We start from the raw sequence: 18,903 nt of genomic DNA, 5'->3' as shown, positions 1-18,903 counted from the left end.
GCTGGTAGAAAAATGGAGAATTCGAATTCGAATCTGTGTCCCGATTGTTTTCGAGAGTGGGGGGGCGCGTCATTTACCACCTTTATCCGCAAACGGTGTCGATGAGAGGAAAAGAGAGAGAAAGACAGCGAGAGAGAGAGAGAGAGCAGCTAAAAGCAGCTTTATCCAGCGACCACCAATAGCGTGATGCCGGAGGTTTGTCTATCCATTCGACATCGCACAAACCACGGGACGCGCCGTCGTTCGTAGTGGGGGTCCAACGCAGCATAGTGGGGCACGGCGATAGGATGTTGGCGATATTGCTCCGAGAGAAGCGCTGAATCGGCGTTTTCGGCGAGGACGAAGATAGGTGGGGGTGCTTGACTCGGAGACGTGGGGGTGCTCTCCCACGAGACCCCGGCGCGGCGTCCCCGGTACGGTTCCCCCAATCCATGGTAGGTGGTAGACACCCGGCCGCGGCGGGTCCCGTAGTGGAGGGGTAGCTAGTTTGTCGGGTTAGCGTCGAGGTGGCGGCAGATACACGCGTCACGAGCACCCCAGAAAGGGTGGGGTACAAGCGTGTCCAGGTGGGGATCGGAACCGGGTGGTATCCGAACGGAACATAAAGCCTAACACGCGCAGGCCTACGGTTAGTTTGCGACCGGACGAGCGACTGTGCGCTTGCGTGACCCTCGGAGGGCTCTCCTCTCCTTCTCTTTCGCCTCGTCGTTCGCCCTTCCACCTCGCTCCTCGCAGTACTCTCGCCTCGTCTGTCCGATGGCAAGCATGACTCGAACCTCCGAGGGTCTCGCGATCATCTGTCCGGCATTCCCGAGTCGACCTCGTGACGGATTGAAATCTCTCACCCGGCCGCAACCATCACCCGACAGAATACTCGCCGAGGATCGAGGATCCGGGGAACGGTGGACGATCGTCTGTGGAAATGCGAGGTACTGACCGAGAGAACATCCTTGTAGACCATGAGGAAACTAGAAGGATCATCCGTCCTCGGCGAAACGCCGGATTCAAAATGGAGAGACGAGGGAGGACAGAGGAACCACGTGATAACCACAGTAAGTACTCAACAGTCCAATATATAACACCGCTGTAAAAATCTCGAGCTAACAACATCCGATTAATACAGATTGACATAAACATCGACATCGATATACTGCCGGAATGTATCCTCTGGTGCCAACCTCGTTCTCCGTCTTTATAATACACGAATATATGAAAATAGAAATCTGCGAGGCGAGCATGTGCAAATAAAGTCCTAACTTAAGCGCGTACTGATATAAAGTGGAAATGAGAGAAGAAAAGAGAGAAGGAAAGAGAGAAGGAGAGACGTAGAGTTCTGATATTCAAAGTACAAGCAGTATTCGAACAATACGCTCGGTGAAGATGAATAACCGCATTTCGCGGAGATGGAAAATTTTCATTCAAATTTCCTGCATGCTTTCGCATCGAACAGCTTCAAAAATCATCGAAGATAGCGTTGGTGCGTGATTCTCATCCGCTTAATTACGCCAATTAAAGAAAATGTTTTCAAAAGGCATTCGGACTAACATTAATGATGTTAACGTCAACAAGAAGAAACACGTCGTAACGGAGTATTTTCCTGCTCGGATCAGCTCGAAACACAAACACAATTGTGTCTTATTTATTGTATATACATTTATCATTGCGGACAGAGGAGAGTCGTATAACATAAGTATACGTGCCGTAAATATCACCGTCCTAATCGCATAAAATTCTTGTTCTTCAATCGAGGTCAAGACAAACTTAACATAAGAAATAACATGAGAAATAAAACCTGAAGAGTAATTCGTGCACGTAATTGCAGTCTTAAAAATCTTCAGTACTTATGTCAGCTTGCACTACGATGGCACAAAAATATTCAAGTATAATGATAGAGAAGTAAATATATTGGCATGGCAGCAAGAATGATTTCAATAGATATGTATCAAACCGGGCATTTTCTTTGATTGGACATACACGTAACTTTCAACACTCCTGTTGCGGATCGATGATCGGATCTAAGTTCGTTCAACAAAATTTTTCGGGTAAGTATTTCATCGATTTTCACGATTTTATCCGAAACAATGTTGGGTTATATTCGCAATATATTCGCAAATAACAAATAACGATTTCAAATGTATGTATTATACGTATATTCGTTAATACATTTATGCAAATATATATTGCAGACTAATCGTTATTTGTAAATAAATGTTAACCTACGTAAAGTATGATAGTGATTAAAATACTAGGAAATACATTTAATAGATATCGTGGGGACTGGATTCGAGATTCGAGAGGAATTACGTGTCATTTCATTCATCTTTAAGGACGATCTGTGAAGAAGATGACATGTGAAACCCCAACTAAACGCAATCTTTTGAGCTGATATCAACAGAACATCATAATTCATTCTAACATCCAGGAAGGATATTTCACTCGCAATAATGCAATTTTAATTGCGTAATGTAAGTAATATTTATATATGTAACATTGCGGTATTAAGTTCAGCATGCAAATAGTTATTCATATATAAGTTGCTGTAGTATAAAGAAAGTAAAGAAGACTCTTTAATTCAATCGGAACAAAAAAGCCAGATCAAGCCGGAGAATGGGTACTCGATTTATAATTTAATAAAACAACAAAACTGTTATATAACAATAATAGATTCCAAAATTTTGAATTTTGGTTTCAATTAAAATAGCAGACTTAAATTTAGCTGTTTATTCAGAAACAGCAAAATTTAAATGTTTCTTTTCGTTTTCTTTGACATAACAATATTTCATCAATATTTCAATTTTCAATTATGTCCCAAAAAAACTAATAATTCTAATTCCCACAAAATGTTAATTAACTGATTAACATTTTTCATAAGATTGCGCTTTCAGACTCTATCTGGCTTTTTTTCGTTTCGATTAATGATTAATCATTAGTCTTCTTTATACAAGCGCATTATTGCGAGTTAAAATCTAAATTTTATTCTACGGACATTACTTTTTGCACGGTAAAATTGTTATTTAAAAATAATTCTACTTTTATTCGAATTCTGAGAAAATTGTTTCTCATTAAAATAATCAAATGAATGTAAGCAATGAAAATTTTCTTAGCCGAGCGTTTCCACAATTCAAAAGCTATATTTTAAGTATAATTTAGTTTAGGCCGACAATAGTGAGATTAATTTTATGCTAGAGATAAGTAATTTTTTATCTTTAGTAAGTCTCGAAGCAAAAGCTAAGTATCTGTACATTGCGAAATCAAATTTAATTTCTAGTCATATAACTTATCACGTGCAAAATATAATCTAGTCAATGGTCTTATTTCTAGTCTTTAATATAGTCAAAACTTTAATTTTAATAAAAATAAAATTTTAAATCAAACATATTTCTAATGTAATCAAAATAGTTCATTTAATCAAATATTGATAGAATCTAGCCAAGAATGTCAAACATTTACCATCTAATGGAGGCTATTTACTGCAATATCAATTGCTGCAAAATCTAATTAAACATATTTTCAATCTAGTCCTAATGCATTACCGAAGATTTAATCTGCCTATCATTATTCAATTATAAAAAGTATGTATCTAGTTCGTATTGACACTATAGTCTAACTAAATCAAACTTAAAAAAAAAATTAATTAGTCAGTATATCTAGTCAGTTGCGGCAAAAAGTCGTGTTTAATAGTACAAATCTTTCTTTAAGTTCCTTAAACATTTCGCAAATAATTTTTCTTCAAACTCTAGAATCTCTAGAATCGTAAGTTTCCAAATGATCTCTTGCAAACCGTAATACATTTCTTTAAGGTAAGGTATCAGTATTAGAATATAGTATTAGACTCGACTAAAGCACATAAACATTTAATTAGTTTGATATATTATCTTTGCAATTCTAGTCATTTATTCACTTGTACACTTATTTCACGTCATTTTTACTCAGCCATCTAGTCTATCGATTTAATTAATTTTATATTCGATGCAGGATATGCAGGCCACTAATAAATGCAATCTTTTCTTAAATCCTAAAGTGTGCAATTACATCTCAATTAGCGTGGCATAATAGTTATTGTCTTATCAGTATTATTCTTGCATATATAAGTTTATATAAGTTTATACGTCACGAAGTCCGTGGATGCGATGCCATACGAAACTGATACCAAAGCATGTTAGTCATTTCCTCAGACAATTGGATAACCCTCAATGTCTTTGGAAGCATACAACTGTATAATTCTCATAGCATTATCATAGTTTAATCATAATAACTTGGTGTGCAAATAATCTAATCAATTCTAGGCATTATACTAGTCAAATTTAGTGATTAATACTAAAGGCACTCTTCAGAGTCTTAAAATGAAATAATAGACATTATGTATATAGATTTAATTTAATAATAAATAATTTATAAGTTGTAACATATTTTGGGAACCGTGCCAGTATCGCTATCATTTGAAACTGATACTCCCTGAATTGCAGACATTTAACAATTAAAGAGCGATTATTTTCTGCTCTTTTTAACAAAGAGAAGGCTTAATTGCTTAAGTAAGAGATGAAAGTAAATAGAGAGGGACAAGTTTGTGAATTTTGTGCAAAATATGTATAAAGTGCCTGTACATTATTTAACTTTTTATTAATTTACGCGCAAAAATAAGGTGTTGCTCAACGGCAGCTATATAGGAATGAGCTATGTTAGGGACAAATGAATCATTTTAAATCTCCGTATTTTTTTAATTATACTTTTCCAGTAGCGTATTATTTAAGTGTTTATTTTAAAAACTTTTTTTTTTCCTTCAAACAATATGAAGAGTAAATATTTTATAAAAATTATTAATATTTGAGACTTTATTAAAATTAAAATTAATCATAAACGTTTAACTGCTATATGGAATGATTTCAACAAACTTGCAAATGTAATATAAATAAGAAAGAGTATAGAGTTTAAACATCTTACTTTCTTCTTAAAAGTCAATCAATTATCATAAAAATGTATCATCAGTTTTCTATTATAACTGTTCCTTGGATAATAGATAAACAATAACATGAAATTATTAATAAAGATAATAATAATATGGGATTATTAACAATGACGATATTATTGATTATGTCGATATTATATCAATGATTCATTTATATCGACTTTTTCTAACTGAGTTAAAAAAAAAATATCCCATGTGTACCTACTTGTATTATAAATCTAGTCTATTTGCCAAAAATTTTAAAGTATTGCAGCGTATTTACTTTGCGTTTCAGTTTATTTGTCAAAGATTTCGGAGTATTGTAACTTGTAACGAATTCTAGCACTTGTTTTCTAAAAATTTCAAAATACTGTAATGTATTGTAGTCTATTTGCCAAATATTTCGGAGTATCGTAGCGTATTCTAGTTTTTTTGCCAAAAATTTAGGATTATTGTAACGTGTTCATTTTCCAAAGATTTTGAGGTAATGTAACAGGTTCTAGTCTGTTTGTCAAAGATTTTGGAGTACTGTAACATATTCTAAAATATTTGCCAAAGATTTCGGAGTATTGTAACATATTTTAATCTATTTACCAAAGAATTCGGACTATTGTAACGTATTTTAACCTATTTCCCAAAGATTTTGGACTATCATAACATATTCTAACCTATTTTCCAAAGATTTCAGGGTATTATAACGTATTCTAGTCTATTTGCCAAAGATCTCAAAGATTTCAGAGAATTGTAACATATTCTAGTCTATTTGCCCAAGATCTCAAAAATTTCAGAGAACTGTAACATATTCTAGTCTATTTGCCAAAGATCTCAAAGATTTCGGAGTATATTGTAACATATTCTAAACTATTTGCCAAAGATTTCAGAGAATTGTAACATATTCTAGTCTATTTGCCAAAGATCTCGAAGATTTCAGAGAACTGTAACATATTCTAGTCTATTTAGTACAAAAATCTCAAAGTATTGTAACGTGTTCTAGTCTGTTGGCCAAAGATTTTCGGAGATTTAAAATGATATCGACAAGAAATTAGGATAGAATTAGTTTAACGTTAAGTTCTTGCTTTTTATCCAGTTTGCGCGTTTGTCTTTTAGTTCGATTAACCATTCTTTTCAAGTATTATTTGGCTGTGCTTATTTTAATATTTCATAATTACATTAGTACCTTTTTGAGAACGTATTCTAGTCTCTAAAAGTAAAAAATTATAATCAAAATTACAAAAATCAAAAGTACAAATCATTTTTGTGACGATTGGCAGGAAACATCAAAACCATTTTTAATTTGAAACCGCGCCTTTAACAAATATTAAAAAACTAATGAAATTTAATCTAAATTTCGTTTAATTACAATAATTTAAAACTCGTTTACTTCATTTCTATTGTCTATTGCACATAGTAGATTTAAATGAAATTAGGGAACAATTTTGTGGAAAGATATAGTTTAAGTTCACATACACGAATAAGAGAATTAAAATTAATCTCACTATAGTCGGCATGTTAAGTCAATATAAACAACGACATAAAATTAAGAGCATTTCCCTTAAGTTTATTGCATAAGTGAATTAGTATAAATCAATCAGTACAAATTAATTTGACTGTTGGCGCGGCTTAGTGTATAAAGCAATCCTTACTTATAGTCATGAATCCAGCATTAATTAAATCCAGCCAAAAATATATAAATCTAATTATAGTGAAAAAGGTCAAATAACTCCGATCCTAATGAAAGATCTTTTTATCTTCAACGTGACAATAAATAAGCTCCATCTTAATTGTTTGGCTCATAAATATCGTAATCAATAAATAATAAGATAAAAACGGTAATATAAGAAATATTTTTCGAGAGACAAATGATGTTTTAAAACGAAATTGGCTCAAATATCGTTAATTATCTATTTTTGGCTATTATATGTAATATCATTTACGAGTGTCATCTAGTCAGAAAACTCATGGACGACTAACTCGAAAAGTTTCACCGAGGGAAGATTAGAGGAGATCCCGAAAAATCATATTCGAAAGTAGTCGCCAGATAATGCCATGTAATTATGCAATATTCAATCAACTTGGAATTTTCAAAGTAAACCATCAAAATATATTGATATTATTATCAAATATTTTATGCGATAGATAAATACATAACATATATAGATACATAAATATAATATTTAATTCTATGCGTTCGAACATTTTTCATATAAAAAAAGAATATTTTATGAAAAAGAAATATTAACTTGTTTCTTAATTATTCTCTATCTATTATTATATATATTTAATCTAAAAATGGCATGTAATCATTGTCAAAAAATAAAGTTCGAAAATTGATTTTCTATCGCATAATTAAGTTCAATTAAAGCGTACTGATTTACAACACTTTATTTACTGACGATCGAATCGTCTTCTCTCGGGTTACGTAGTAGAGTACGCGATCTCAGTCCATGGGGCAGTAATTATTATAGCCTGTAATAATACGTAATAATTCTAGTCTGTAATATAGTCTCTTCGATATGAAAAATTAAGTATAAGGAAAAACTAAAATATAAGTATCGTATTGTTCATCGAACTCGATAATAGGTAATAAGTAAATAAGCGAAATGATAAATACGCGGAATGATAAATAATCTCGCGTATTTAACCGCCCACATATTTATTATTATTTATTATTCGCCATTTCGTATATTTAATCATCTACAATGTATTAATTTATTCCTTGTATATCTATTACACATCATTCCGTATATTTGTTTATTCATTATTCGCTACTTAGTGTATTTAATCGTCTATTTTACATCATGTAACGCGTCAAGAAGTATTATTCAGATTTTTTAGCTTATTGACTATTTTACGTACATTCTAACAATAGATTCATTTATGCCATAATTATTACATCACGTACATTAAGCTCGAGTTGTGTAACGAGAATTTAATTACAAGCTTTTATAAAGTAATTATGATGGAAAACAGACGATTAATTTCTATTTTTATTTATTATCTGTTATATCGAAGAACAATACATGTATATACTCGACATCATATATTTAACCGTAATAAAAAGCTATATTTATCCATATTGTAAAGAGTTTTCTAGCGTGAGCGAAGTTTGTCGCGTGGAAATATTTATTGCTTTCGGTGTGACTTAATAATTTCTGTAGAGCTTAAGTAAGTCGTATATATACCATGCATTTAATTACTTATTTATTCCGCATATTTAATTCCTACTTATTATTTATATCTCTGGTCTCGATATTTATATAATATTTAATCTATTTAATCCGCTATTCTCCGTATTTATACATCTGTTTATTTAATACCTGTCATTACAAAACATTGTATTTGTGTGTGCTTGCGTTATGTAACCGAATCACGATGTGTGAAATGTATTCTATATTATAAATTGTCACAAAATATCAAAAACATATACATATACATATCTATATATAGTCCGGAAACATCGGAAATATCGGAAATATACATATATACTTCTGTTAATTCCGAAATTCATCGTTCCATTATCATTATCGCGTCATGTCACATGTCACATTATACCGAATTACAGTAAAATGTCGATTATCTATGCAAATTGGAAGATAGAAAGCTATCCATTATCAAAACTACCCGCGCAAAACAGTTCAAGAAAAAAGAATATAAACGGAGTATTAAATAAAATAATATAAAAAATACAAAATAACAGCAAATTAATTAAGAATTTCTGCTTATACTATGTTCGATATCGGCACTTTGCTATATTTTTATTCCGAACAGAAGTAAAATTGTAACCATTCTATTCTCCCGTATGCCGCTGTATAAAAAAAAACCATCCTAATAAAATCCGTAACAACCGAATAAATCGCAATTTAATTTCAGGCCATTCTATAAGTTCCAAATGTCGCCGTTTTTCATCTTTATTTTTCCAACAATAATCAATGTCTTTGCGTAATAAGATGTGAGTGAAAAACATCACATAATTCATAAATGATAATAATTTACTTTTTTTATTTGTTCATAAACACAAGAAATGAGAGCTCTGACTGAAAATAAAGCTACTTCGAAAAAAATGCGTGGCCTCGACGCGGAGCGAGGAGCACGGAGCACGGAGCGCGAACTCGGCCGCGTTGTTTTTATGTATGTTTTTAATGTCGGAGTCGAACGGCGCGGCGTGGCGCGACGGGGAAAATTCCTAGAATACAGGAGCGAGCCCGGCCTTAGCCCCCACCCTCTTGTTTACGACGCCGCGCTGCGCGCCGGCTCGACCGCTCGACGCATCCGTGTTAATATCCGCGCGAAACGTTATCGGTTTTACGCACATAATATACGCGATGTAACAATTAATACGATTCTTCTCGTTACGCGTCTAGCACGGCGCACCCGCCAACTTTTTCTTCACAAGAGACACACAAAGTGGAGCGCACTCCATCTTCGAAACGTTCTCTTGAACCATAACGGAAGAACGATAACCCAGGTAGCAAGATGACGTCTAAAGACGTCTTAATGACGTTTTATTGACGTTAGAGACGTCATTAAGACGTTATCAATACGTCATTTGACGTCACTCTGCTACCTGGGAAGCGAGCCGACCAATCGCAGCTGGGAATTAAAGATGGTCTTACATTTTTTTCGACGATTAATGACTGTGATTGGCCGATTCGCTTACCGTTTGAATTTTACTACTTTCGTTTCCCTAACATGACCCATCGAGATCTGGCGCATCTAATCGATAAAACGAACGCGATAACTGCAATTATATTGCTCGTTATTACTTGCGTTTTTTAACTCGCACTTTCGCGGGATCGACAGATTTGTAACGCGAATAATCACGACCGTATATACCGTCGACACGATATTCGAATTTTCCGCACAAATTCCACTCGCAGCAGGCGCGTTCGACGTAATTACGACGATCTAAATCTCCGACGCGCTACATTTCCGACAGAAAGCACGCCAGATCGCTCTCCGATTCTCTCGGAGGGCTCGGAGGAACGTAATTACGCGTAATGAACCTTAAGGATCATTCTCGCGCGCAGGTGGTATCGGAATCTGTACTTACTTGATCGCAGCGGCTGACACGGCTCCGCAGTCCGCACCACGGTCCCAGGCGTCGATTACGGTCGACGAAACAGCATGGCACTGATCGCGAGAATTCGCGCTAACCGATACGTTCTGGCGGTCGCCCGTAACTTTGATCAACACTCCCGGCAATAATTCGCGCTTGTCACACACTTTTGGCGGATGAAAATCACGATCGATCGCGGAGCGGCCCGCGCTCAGTACTCGTCCGAACTGACGCGCCGAGACTGTCATGGCGGCCGGCCGCGCGCGCCGCGCAGGCGCACCGTTGCAATATTGAGATAATTTGAAATCCAAACGATTAGAGATCGCGATGAGAATTGAACGTTTTCTAAGCGTCTTTTAGCGAGCTATGATGATCAATAACATTTCGTTTGACTTTCTTCGTAAAGATTCGAATGAACGCGAGAAAAATGTGTATGTTTTTGTTCAAACTGCGAATTGGCGCGTATTACCCGAAGGTAATCGTAACGCGAATGCAAGTAGAATAATTAATAATTTGCAAAACGGCGCGATATTATATGTATAATATGTGACAGCACGGACAGCACGAATCGTTGTAGTATTAAGGTTTTTTCCAAATTTTTCGAAGAATTCTTGTGGAATAAAGAGTCCTATTTATCTCTATTTCTAAATCTATATATTTGTCTGTAACGAATCAATCCTTTCGAGATATACCGCGTAAAATTATATAGAAATTAAATTGTAAATGACACCGCTATTGTTAGCCATATAAATATCTATTAGAAACCTTCGAATCAAGTTTCGCACAATACGAAATATCTTAAAATATCTAATATCTCGTAATATATTTATCGAAGAAAGATAGAAATATATACACAAATTTTTATAGTGTACGGCAGTGTACGGCAAGTTATATAAAAAAAAGGTATCAAAAATTATCGGCGAGGTCCAAAAACGAGAACCGGCTAATTGTAAGTATAATTGATCGATGACACTACATTCCGGTTGCAGTCTCGACACCGAATGCATGCTTGAGGTTTCGAGTTTCAAGACTGCAACCGGAATGTGGCGCCATCAATCAATTTACCACGCAACGTTTTAGAAACGATGTTACCATTTCAGGACATTTCCTTCTTTATCGTTACGTCGCGATATCTCGCACGAAAAAGAATAAATAATCAAAATTTGCGTTAAATTCCTGTCCATCAATATATTCCGGAAAAGTCGAAAAATTGCTGGAATTGTAGAATGACTTATAAAGTATTTCAATACCTCAAAAATATACCTCAAAAGATGCTTTAAAAAATTCATAAAAACAACATTTATTATTTTCTTATACGTATTGTGTAACCGAAAAGCGCTACAACTATGATGTTATTACATCATGGCTACAACTACCAAAAAACGTCGCATTGAAAATATCTCGTATATTGAAATTGATCGAAATATGCGATTCGACACTACAGGCCACAGGGGCTTTCGACGGTCCCGTCGCGCGAAAAAGACCGGGATAGCCTCTCTTCAGGCTTCTTCTCTGATATATCTATACGTATGTACACATATAAGCCCGATATTAACTCGATCCCGAGAAACCGAACGAGAAAGCATTCCTCCCGAGATTCGAGATTCAGTTGCGTCGATCATAAGATAAGTACGTGTTTGTGCGTGTTGTTGTGAATTATAAATTGTGATCGCGCGCGGTGCGCTCCGCTCGCATGACCACGCGCTCGCCGTTGCTCCTCCGTTGATACGCTATCATACGCTATATAGCCCAAAGGTGGGGCTGAAGGCGTCAATAACTCCAACTGGAGTTTATAACCTCAAAAAAAAAAAGCTCCTCCGTTGACGCTGACCCGGCCGACCCGGCTCACCCGGCTAACCTGACGACGATGCTAGAGGTCGAGAAGATGCTGCAACTGAGAAGATACCTGACGCTCATCGTCCGCTCGCAGCTACGTTCTCCGCGATACGAGACGGTGAGGAGTCATCCGCCGCGCCACGGAGGTTATGTCGTCGGTTACGTGCTTCCTCGACACACGGGTCTACGACTCGAGATTTGCGTCGCGACGTGCAACAGGACGTATGGCACGACGGCCCCGCAGTCGTCGCAGTCCGACGTCGTCGATCACAAACTGATGTCGTTTTGCGACGATATTAAGAAAGGCCGGGTCTCGGCGGATGGTCTGAGGGAGGTTATCGACTTGTGCAACAAGAACGATTATCACCTCCCTCACGATACTGGCGTTCTGTTGCTCAAATGTTGCGGCAATCTACTACCCGATCTAGAGGCAACCGAGAGGGATCATCTTGCGGGCCAGGTAGAGCATAATTTATTTCATCTTCAAGTACAACTGTGGGTATACAATGGCTGCATTCCGATAATTGACTGTTAGTACTGCAAATCTATATTTTACGTCACGTATACTATAGATTTTCAGTACTGACAGTTGCTAACAGTGAATATCGGAATGCAGCCAATATTCTGTAGACAAAAAAAGACATACAAGCCACGCAAGAACAGTATTTTAACTGAAGGAAGAGACTAATAGCTCAAATAAATTGTTTTGTTGCTTAGGTATGGCGTTTGGCGAAGAAGAATGATAAAGCATTGACGTTGGAGTATTACAATACATTGCTGGGCATTAACGAGGAGAACTCCAAGTTTGTGAGTCCCAAGAAGTTCCTGACGAACATGACTGTGGAACCGGATGAGAACACCTATCGCTTGCTGTTGAACACAGCTACAAAGACAGGTAATAGTGAATACTTATGGGAAATCTTGTCCATGATAAAGGACAAGAATATAGCTGTCTATGAAGAAGCGGTCAATGCGTTAGTACAGAATTACGTAACAAATGGCAATATCGCTGAGGTTGAACGAACGATAACACTAATGCGAGAGGCCGAACTGTCAACAGCCAAGGCATATACCGAGCTGGCGTGCGGATATGCGAGACTTGGCGATATTCCGAATCTAGTCAAGATATTAAACGAAGAGCCACAGAGCAACACAGATCTTTTGAGGATAATAAAGGCTCTGAGTATGTCCAACAACAGCAGGCACATCCCAGTTGTTTTAAATTTTCTAATGACCTCGGTACCAGAGATCGAGTTCGAGATCTCTAGGATGATCGCGGAACTCGTACGCGCCGATCAAGTCACAGACGCTCACACCATTATAAATTGTCTCGCGATGAACAACGTGACGAAGGACATCGTGCAGAATTTTGTAAATAGCTTTATGAATGAATTGGTAATGATAAACATGCCGATTGACGATATCATAAAGTATGCCAACGACTTTACTGATTCCGGTTACAGCCAACACACGTTGACCGACTTAGCTGACATCGGTTTGAAGCTGGGTAGAGAAAAACTGTGCCTCGCGATATTCCAGGCGATGAGAAGTAATAATATCGAGATACGACCGCATTATTATTGGCCTTTACTATTGAGAGGATATCACGACAAGGGGGAGGCTGAAATATTTTCGCTTGTAAAGTCTATGGTGAATGAGGGTGTAGAAATAGATTCCGATACCTTACTTGATTACGTATTTCCATACGTAAATACCGCAGATCCGATTACTACTTTAAGGAAATTATTGCTGAATAACGTACCGGGTACTGTCTCGTTTACGCCTCTATTAGCTTTTCTGCTGTATAATAACCGGCTACAGGATTTAACGTCACTGTGCAAGCATTATACGCGCTACAAGGTGTATTATAAAGAATTGATGAGACCACTCGTACGCGCCTATCTCGCCACTAAAGACGTCAAAAATTGTGTAATGTTATTGACGGCATCTCCACAAGGTCAAGATTTCGCTGGTTTGTTCTTGAAATCGTTGTTAAAAGCCGAATATCCGGTTTATATAGAGGATCTACAGCTTCTCCTGGAAGAATTACAAAAATGTGAAATAAAGATATCGCAAGAAGACGCGACCGTTCTCAAGGACAGACTGAAACAGAACGAAAATTTTAATGTTACGACAAAGGTGGCGAATTTAATAGACAATTTGGTTGATCCAAATATAAAAATTTCGGCTCTCAACCGGCAACACCCGAAATATATGACTACCAAGGAATTAACATACTACCTAATGGAGCTGAAGAGCGAGAAAGTCTCTACTAAAAACGTTCTGCATAAATTACTGGTTGCGTACTGTAACGAGAATAATCTCAAGAGAGCTGAAGAGATAAAACGAGAATATGACGCGTGCCAGTACGAATGGACGTTCGGTATGCGGGCGATTTTGTTCGAACTGTATCTCAAGCACAACAAGTTAGACGAGGCCGAGGCACTGCTGCCCGATTTACAAGTCTTGCCCGCTGAATTCCAGATAAATAAATTTAAAGTTGTGACGTATGCCACCGCGTTGGTGAAGGCGAATAAACCTACAAAGGCTTTCGACGTTATTGATACATTCAACGCCATTGATGATACCAACGTAGACACGCAGGCACCGTGTTGTACACTTCTGCAAACGCTAGCACAGAGTCAGTATCACGCTCACACGAAGGACATGTTAGACTTGCTTGTAAGGAAAAATTACTGTCAGGTAACCACGGAACTGCTGAGGCCGTTGGTGGCGGTACCGTTAGAACGCAACAACATCCTGGACACTGTAGATGTATTCGCAGAATGCGCGCAAAAGTATGGCAAGGCGCCGTTGGCATTACAATTATTGACAGCGTTGCTGGAGCAGAAGGATAGTTCAAGATTGCAAAACGCGAATAACTACATAGAACAAGTGTATAATATAACAGCTAATACCTATTCTGTCAAAGTGGCGAATACGTTACTGGCGATAGCATTAGCGACGTTGGACAAGACAGAGAAACTGCAAGCTTTGTTAGAGGTAACCGAAACGTTTCCGATTGCAACATTTAATTTATATTTTCTCAGTTTGTAATTTACTAACCAAACTAGAATCTTTTAAACGTCGATAAAAATTTTATGAAGAGAACGGTCTGAAAAAGATATTTATGTATATATAAATTTTTGTAACTTGTATTACCCTAGTATATATATTGTGAGAAGAATATTAATAATGTATTCCTAAAATAATTTTAGATGATTTTCTGACATTTCCAAACACACGATTAACTTCGTTGGTTACATTTTTTTATTTACATTCTTTTCATCAAATCTTTCTGTTACAGAATCACGAACTCTCCATGAACTGTCTTGTATACTATATCATTAACACAAAAACTGACAGTGATACAGATGGTTTGCTGAACCTCTTTAAAATAGCTAATGCGAATTATTTGGATGAAGATGTGATATGTATTAGGTTCCTTTCGGTTTATAGTAAGCTATGTTCTTCTTGCATTCTAAAGTATATATAAACAATCTTAAAGTTAATGCTAATGTTATTTTTTTATATTTGCAGGTAAAACGGGAAATTGCGACCGCGCTTTAGAATTATGGAAAATTATGCGCACGAAGAATATCGAGCCTAGCGAACAGTTCAAGAAAAACTTTATTCAATTTTTATTGTCAAATAAAGTTTCGCTTCCTCCAGAATTAGACAGACAAGCAAAACGACGTTAATTAAATGGATTAAGAACAGCAACAATACGCGCGGAATAATGATATTTCAAAGATAGATAAAGTAGCCAAATGATAGGAATTCTTAAAAGAAATTTGGTAAGAACAATCTGTACAATAAAAATAATTTATAAAATAAGATTTTCTCTCTCTCTCGACTCTGAGTTCTAGCATCTTATTCTTCATGTATTATTATTTTCGAGTAAATACTGTTAGGAAGTAATTACTGTTATGTAAAAAATGGGCAAAGCGTTATCTAATAAAGAGATTTCAGATTTTCTTGGAGTAGCGCACCGTAATCGTTAATTAGTTTGAAAGCTTTCTCTTTGAGCGGCTCACAATTAACACGCTCTTTTTCTTTAGTTATGAATTCCTCAATCTTTTTATTATCTTCTTTCAATTTTTCTAATTTATCTTCTAGGCTACTGATCTCCGGATAAATTGGATATTTCTCCACTTGCTCTTTGAGCTCGTTATATTCCGCTCGCAGTGACTTGAGTTCGTCCTCGCAGATCGTTTCTTCGGATACTAATTCTTTTCGTTCGGCCATCAACTCGTCCCGCTCAAGTTCATTCCGTGTTTTCAAGCCGTCCAGGTCCTCCAGGACGATCAATTCGCTCTGTTGCTTCTTCAGCTTCTCCTTCATCTGCTTGGATTCCAGCTGCAGCTTCTCCTCCAGGATCCTCAGTCTGTTGAATGTTTGTTGCATAGTTGCGTAATCTTTTTTCAGTTCTTCGAAGTCGTCGTCGCGATGCGCGGTCTCATAATCGTTGTACGGGAATTTGTCACGCAAAATTGCCGTTTCTTCGGCTTCCGTGAAGTACTCGTTGTTCTCCACTGCGTTCGACATAGCCTCCAGCTTGTCAACGATCTCCCGCTCGAGTTTCTCCAGCTTTTCCATTTCCTCCTGTTTGTTTTGTTCATACGTGGACATGAATTCCTCCATCATTTCCTCACGCTTACGCAGTTCCTGATACTTAACTTGCTTCTCCGACTGATTTTCTTCCATGTCAGTCTCCAGCTGTTCCAGTTGTTGCTCGAGCTCCGTCACCTTCCTCTCTTTCTCGGCTATCTGCGCTTCCGTTGCGGCGATGTCGGTGTTGTCGCGCTTGATCTTCTGCAAAAGTTGTTCCTTCTCGTCTTCCGGCGACAATCTTCTACGTTCTTCCTCCCGCAGCTTGTCTCGCTTTTCCTCCGCCTCGATGGTTCTCACTTGCAGCTTCACCGCCTCCTGCTTCAATTGAGAGAGAGCGATCTGCTCTTCCAAATGCGCTTGCTCTTTCGACAGTTGGTCCAACTCGTGCTGCATCTGCTGTGCCTGCTCCTGCAATTCCGTCTTCTGTTGGAACAGATGATCGTATTTCTCTTTTGTGTGCGGATCCATACTCTCAATGATGTGTTCGGTCCTTTTCCTCTCATTCTCAATATCCTTCTCCATCTTATGCAATCTTTGTTCCATTTGCTTCCGTTGCTCAAACATCCGCTCGACTTCCGCCGTCCTACGTTCATTCATCAGCGCCAACTCCTTGGCTTCCTGTTCGATCACTTCCTTGTCAACGTCCAGGGTCATTTTGTCCACGACAAGATTGTAGTCCGCTAACTCGGCCTGTAGAGTCGTCAACTCCGCGGCCAGGCTCTTGGCTCTCTTGTCGTAGTGCAGGAAGGTGGCCTTCTCCTTGTTTTGAACCTCAATGTCCTTCATTATCGTTCCGATCTCTTGCGTCAGTTCTCTTATCTTCAGCTGCAGCAGGCCCTCGTAGTATCTCTTGTCCTGAATCTGTCTGGAAATTAGAAAAAATTGACAAATAGGTACGAAAATGTTAATTGTAAGATTTAGTATAGCTTAGTAAGCAATAGTAACACCATTACCTCGTCATCGGCAGACCTCTGGTGGTCCCCGGTCGCACGCCCGCTATCCCATGCTGCGTAATTGGCCTATCCAGCACGCTGACATTAAACTGCTTGGCGGTTGCCAGTCCCGTGTTGGAACGGATTAATCCGGAGCCTATCCTGAAGCCTGGACCCGCGGTCGGGGCACGATTAGACAGAAGGGATGCCGACGGCGGTCTCGCAAGAGCGAGACGTCCGGGTGTCGCCGAGCGATAGCTAGCCGAATTAACATACTCCGACGACTCGTCCTTATGTCCACGTCGAGACCTTGGTCGCTCGAACTTGCTCTGAGACCTCACGATACCTGTCGGCGGTCTGTCGATCTTGCTCGAGGTACTGGCCACGTCTTCCTGGTCCCGTCGCCACCGGGTGACCGGTCGTTCGCCGATCTTACCAGAATCGTTCCTCTCGGAGTCCATTTCTTGAAAATGAACTCTTGAATCAGAACGTCAGATGTTAGTCGTGAATTAGTCGGGAGACGTTGCTTAATCGAGGAAATACAGTGATAGCGTATCACGTACGCATCTACTTGATGACAGCGCGGCGAGGTAAGGTATTAATCACGGTGGAGGAAATAGCAATGTTTTGGCTCATCGTAGTCATAGAAACTGGTATGTGCGTGGTTCGTTGGATTTGCCAACAAGGCCAGCAGCCATATGATCGCGCAGAGCTGTATTGTTTCTCACTGACAATGAGAAATAAGTTGAACTTCTTTTATAATCGAATTGTTATATAAATTGAAATAAATACTGTCGGTTGGGGATAGGAAAAAGGATTAATACAAGGATTTATACAAGTGAAAGAGAAGATACGAGACAGATAATATTTATTTGTAAATTTATAAGATAATTATGAATTTATAAGTAGAGATAATTAAGAGTACATACATATAATATTTTATTTTACAAGAGAACAATTTGGAAAAAATATAATAATAACGATAATTATAGTAATGATTTGTGCTGTTTTAACATAATATCGCATCATTTCACAAATTATTGATTATTCTACTCGCATTCACGTTATGATTATCTTTGGGTGATGCGCGCTAGTTCGTAATTTGAACGAGGATATTTCGCTTTTTCCGCGTCTTTTAAGTACAAATTTTTGCATGTCTATTTGAATCTTTACGAAGAAAATCAAACGGAACATTATTGAGACCGTCGTAGTTCGTTGAAAGACATGTAGAAAACGTATAATTCTCATTGTTATTTCTAATCGGTTAAATTTTAAATTATCTCAATATCGTAACACGGCGCGTGCGCGCGGCGCGCGGCCGCCGGCCGGCCGTCATGACAGTCTCGGCGCATCGTCGGTTCGGATGAGTACGGAGTGCGGGACGCTCCGCGATCGATCGCGATTTTTACTCGTTAAAAATGCGTGACGAGCGCGAATTCCTGCCGGGAGTGCCGATTAAAGTGACGAACAGCCGCCGGAATGTATCGGTTGTCACGAATTCTCGCGATCAGTGCCGTTTC

General features: G+C 37.9%; 2 protein-coding genes and 1 long non-coding RNA gene across 3 annotated transcripts; 2 read left to right on the top strand and 1 right to left on the bottom strand.

Annotated features, from left to right (window-relative positions):
- The first annotated feature begins 504 nt into the window (after positions 1 to 504).
- On the top strand, positions 505 to 8,796 carry LOC139817680 (uncharacterized). Its single transcript, XR_011733292.1, has 3 exons — positions 505 to 1,052; positions 1,124 to 2,042; positions 2,266 to 8,796. It is a non-coding gene; the product is annotated as an uncharacterized lncRNA (long non-coding RNA).
- A 2,690-nt stretch (positions 8,797 to 11,486) lies between these two features.
- Bsf (bicoid stability factor) lies at positions 11,487 to 15,820 on the top strand. The gene is made up of 4 exons (XM_071786643.1): positions 11,487 to 12,297; positions 12,555 to 14,840; positions 15,145 to 15,295; positions 15,378 to 15,820. The coding sequence occupies exons 1-4, from the start codon at positions 11,869 to 11,871 to the stop codon at positions 15,536 to 15,538; spliced, it is 3,027 nt and encodes a 1,008-aa protein (XP_071642744.1). The 5' UTR covers positions 11,487 to 11,868; the 3' UTR covers positions 15,539 to 15,820.
- LOC139818123 (intraflagellar transport protein 74 homolog) lies at positions 15,090 to 18,059 on the bottom strand. The gene is made up of 3 exons (XM_071786655.1): positions 17,947 to 18,059; positions 17,405 to 17,860; positions 15,090 to 17,316 (listed from the first exon to the last, which is right to left on the bottom strand). Exons 2-3 carry the CDS (start codon positions 17,842 to 17,844, stop codon positions 15,792 to 15,794), a joined length of 1,965 nt encoding a protein of 654 aa, XP_071642756.1. The 5' UTR covers positions 17,845 to 17,860; positions 17,947 to 18,059; the 3' UTR covers positions 15,090 to 15,791.
- Between the last annotated feature and the right edge of the window lie 844 nt (positions 18,060 to 18,903).

The sequence above is a fragment of the Temnothorax longispinosus genome, chromosome 8, assembly GCF_030848805.1.
Source record: "Temnothorax longispinosus isolate EJ_2023e chromosome 8, Tlon_JGU_v1, whole genome shotgun sequence".
NCBI classification, from domain to species: Eukaryota; Metazoa; Arthropoda; class Insecta; order Hymenoptera; family Formicidae; genus Temnothorax; species Temnothorax longispinosus.
Note: the sequence above shows the minus strand (reverse complement) of the source record. Positions and strands in the feature narration are given on the sequence as shown.

Excerpts from the sequence above, each read along its gene's own strand:
- LOC139818123 (XM_071786655.1), bottom strand. The coding sequence starts at position 17,844 with ATGGACTCCGAGAGGAACGATTCTGGTAAGATCGGCGAACGACCGGTC. Across the intron at positions 17,317-17,404 it reads AGAGGTCTGCCGATGACGAG|ACAGATTCAGGACAAGAGAT; the intron begins GTAATGGTGTTA and ends TCTAATTTCCAG.
- Bsf (XM_071786643.1), top strand. The coding sequence starts at position 11,869 with ATGCTAGAGGTCGAGAAGATGCTGCAACTGAGAAGATACCTGACGCTC. Across the intron at positions 12,298-12,554 it reads GGGATCATCTTGCGGGCCAG|GTATGGCGTTTGGCGAAGAA; the intron begins GTAGAGCATAAT and ends TTTGTTGCTTAG. Across the intron at positions 15,296-15,377 it reads TAGGTTCCTTTCGGTTTATA|GTAAAACGGGAAATTGCGAC; the intron begins GTAAGCTATGTT and ends TTATATTTGCAG.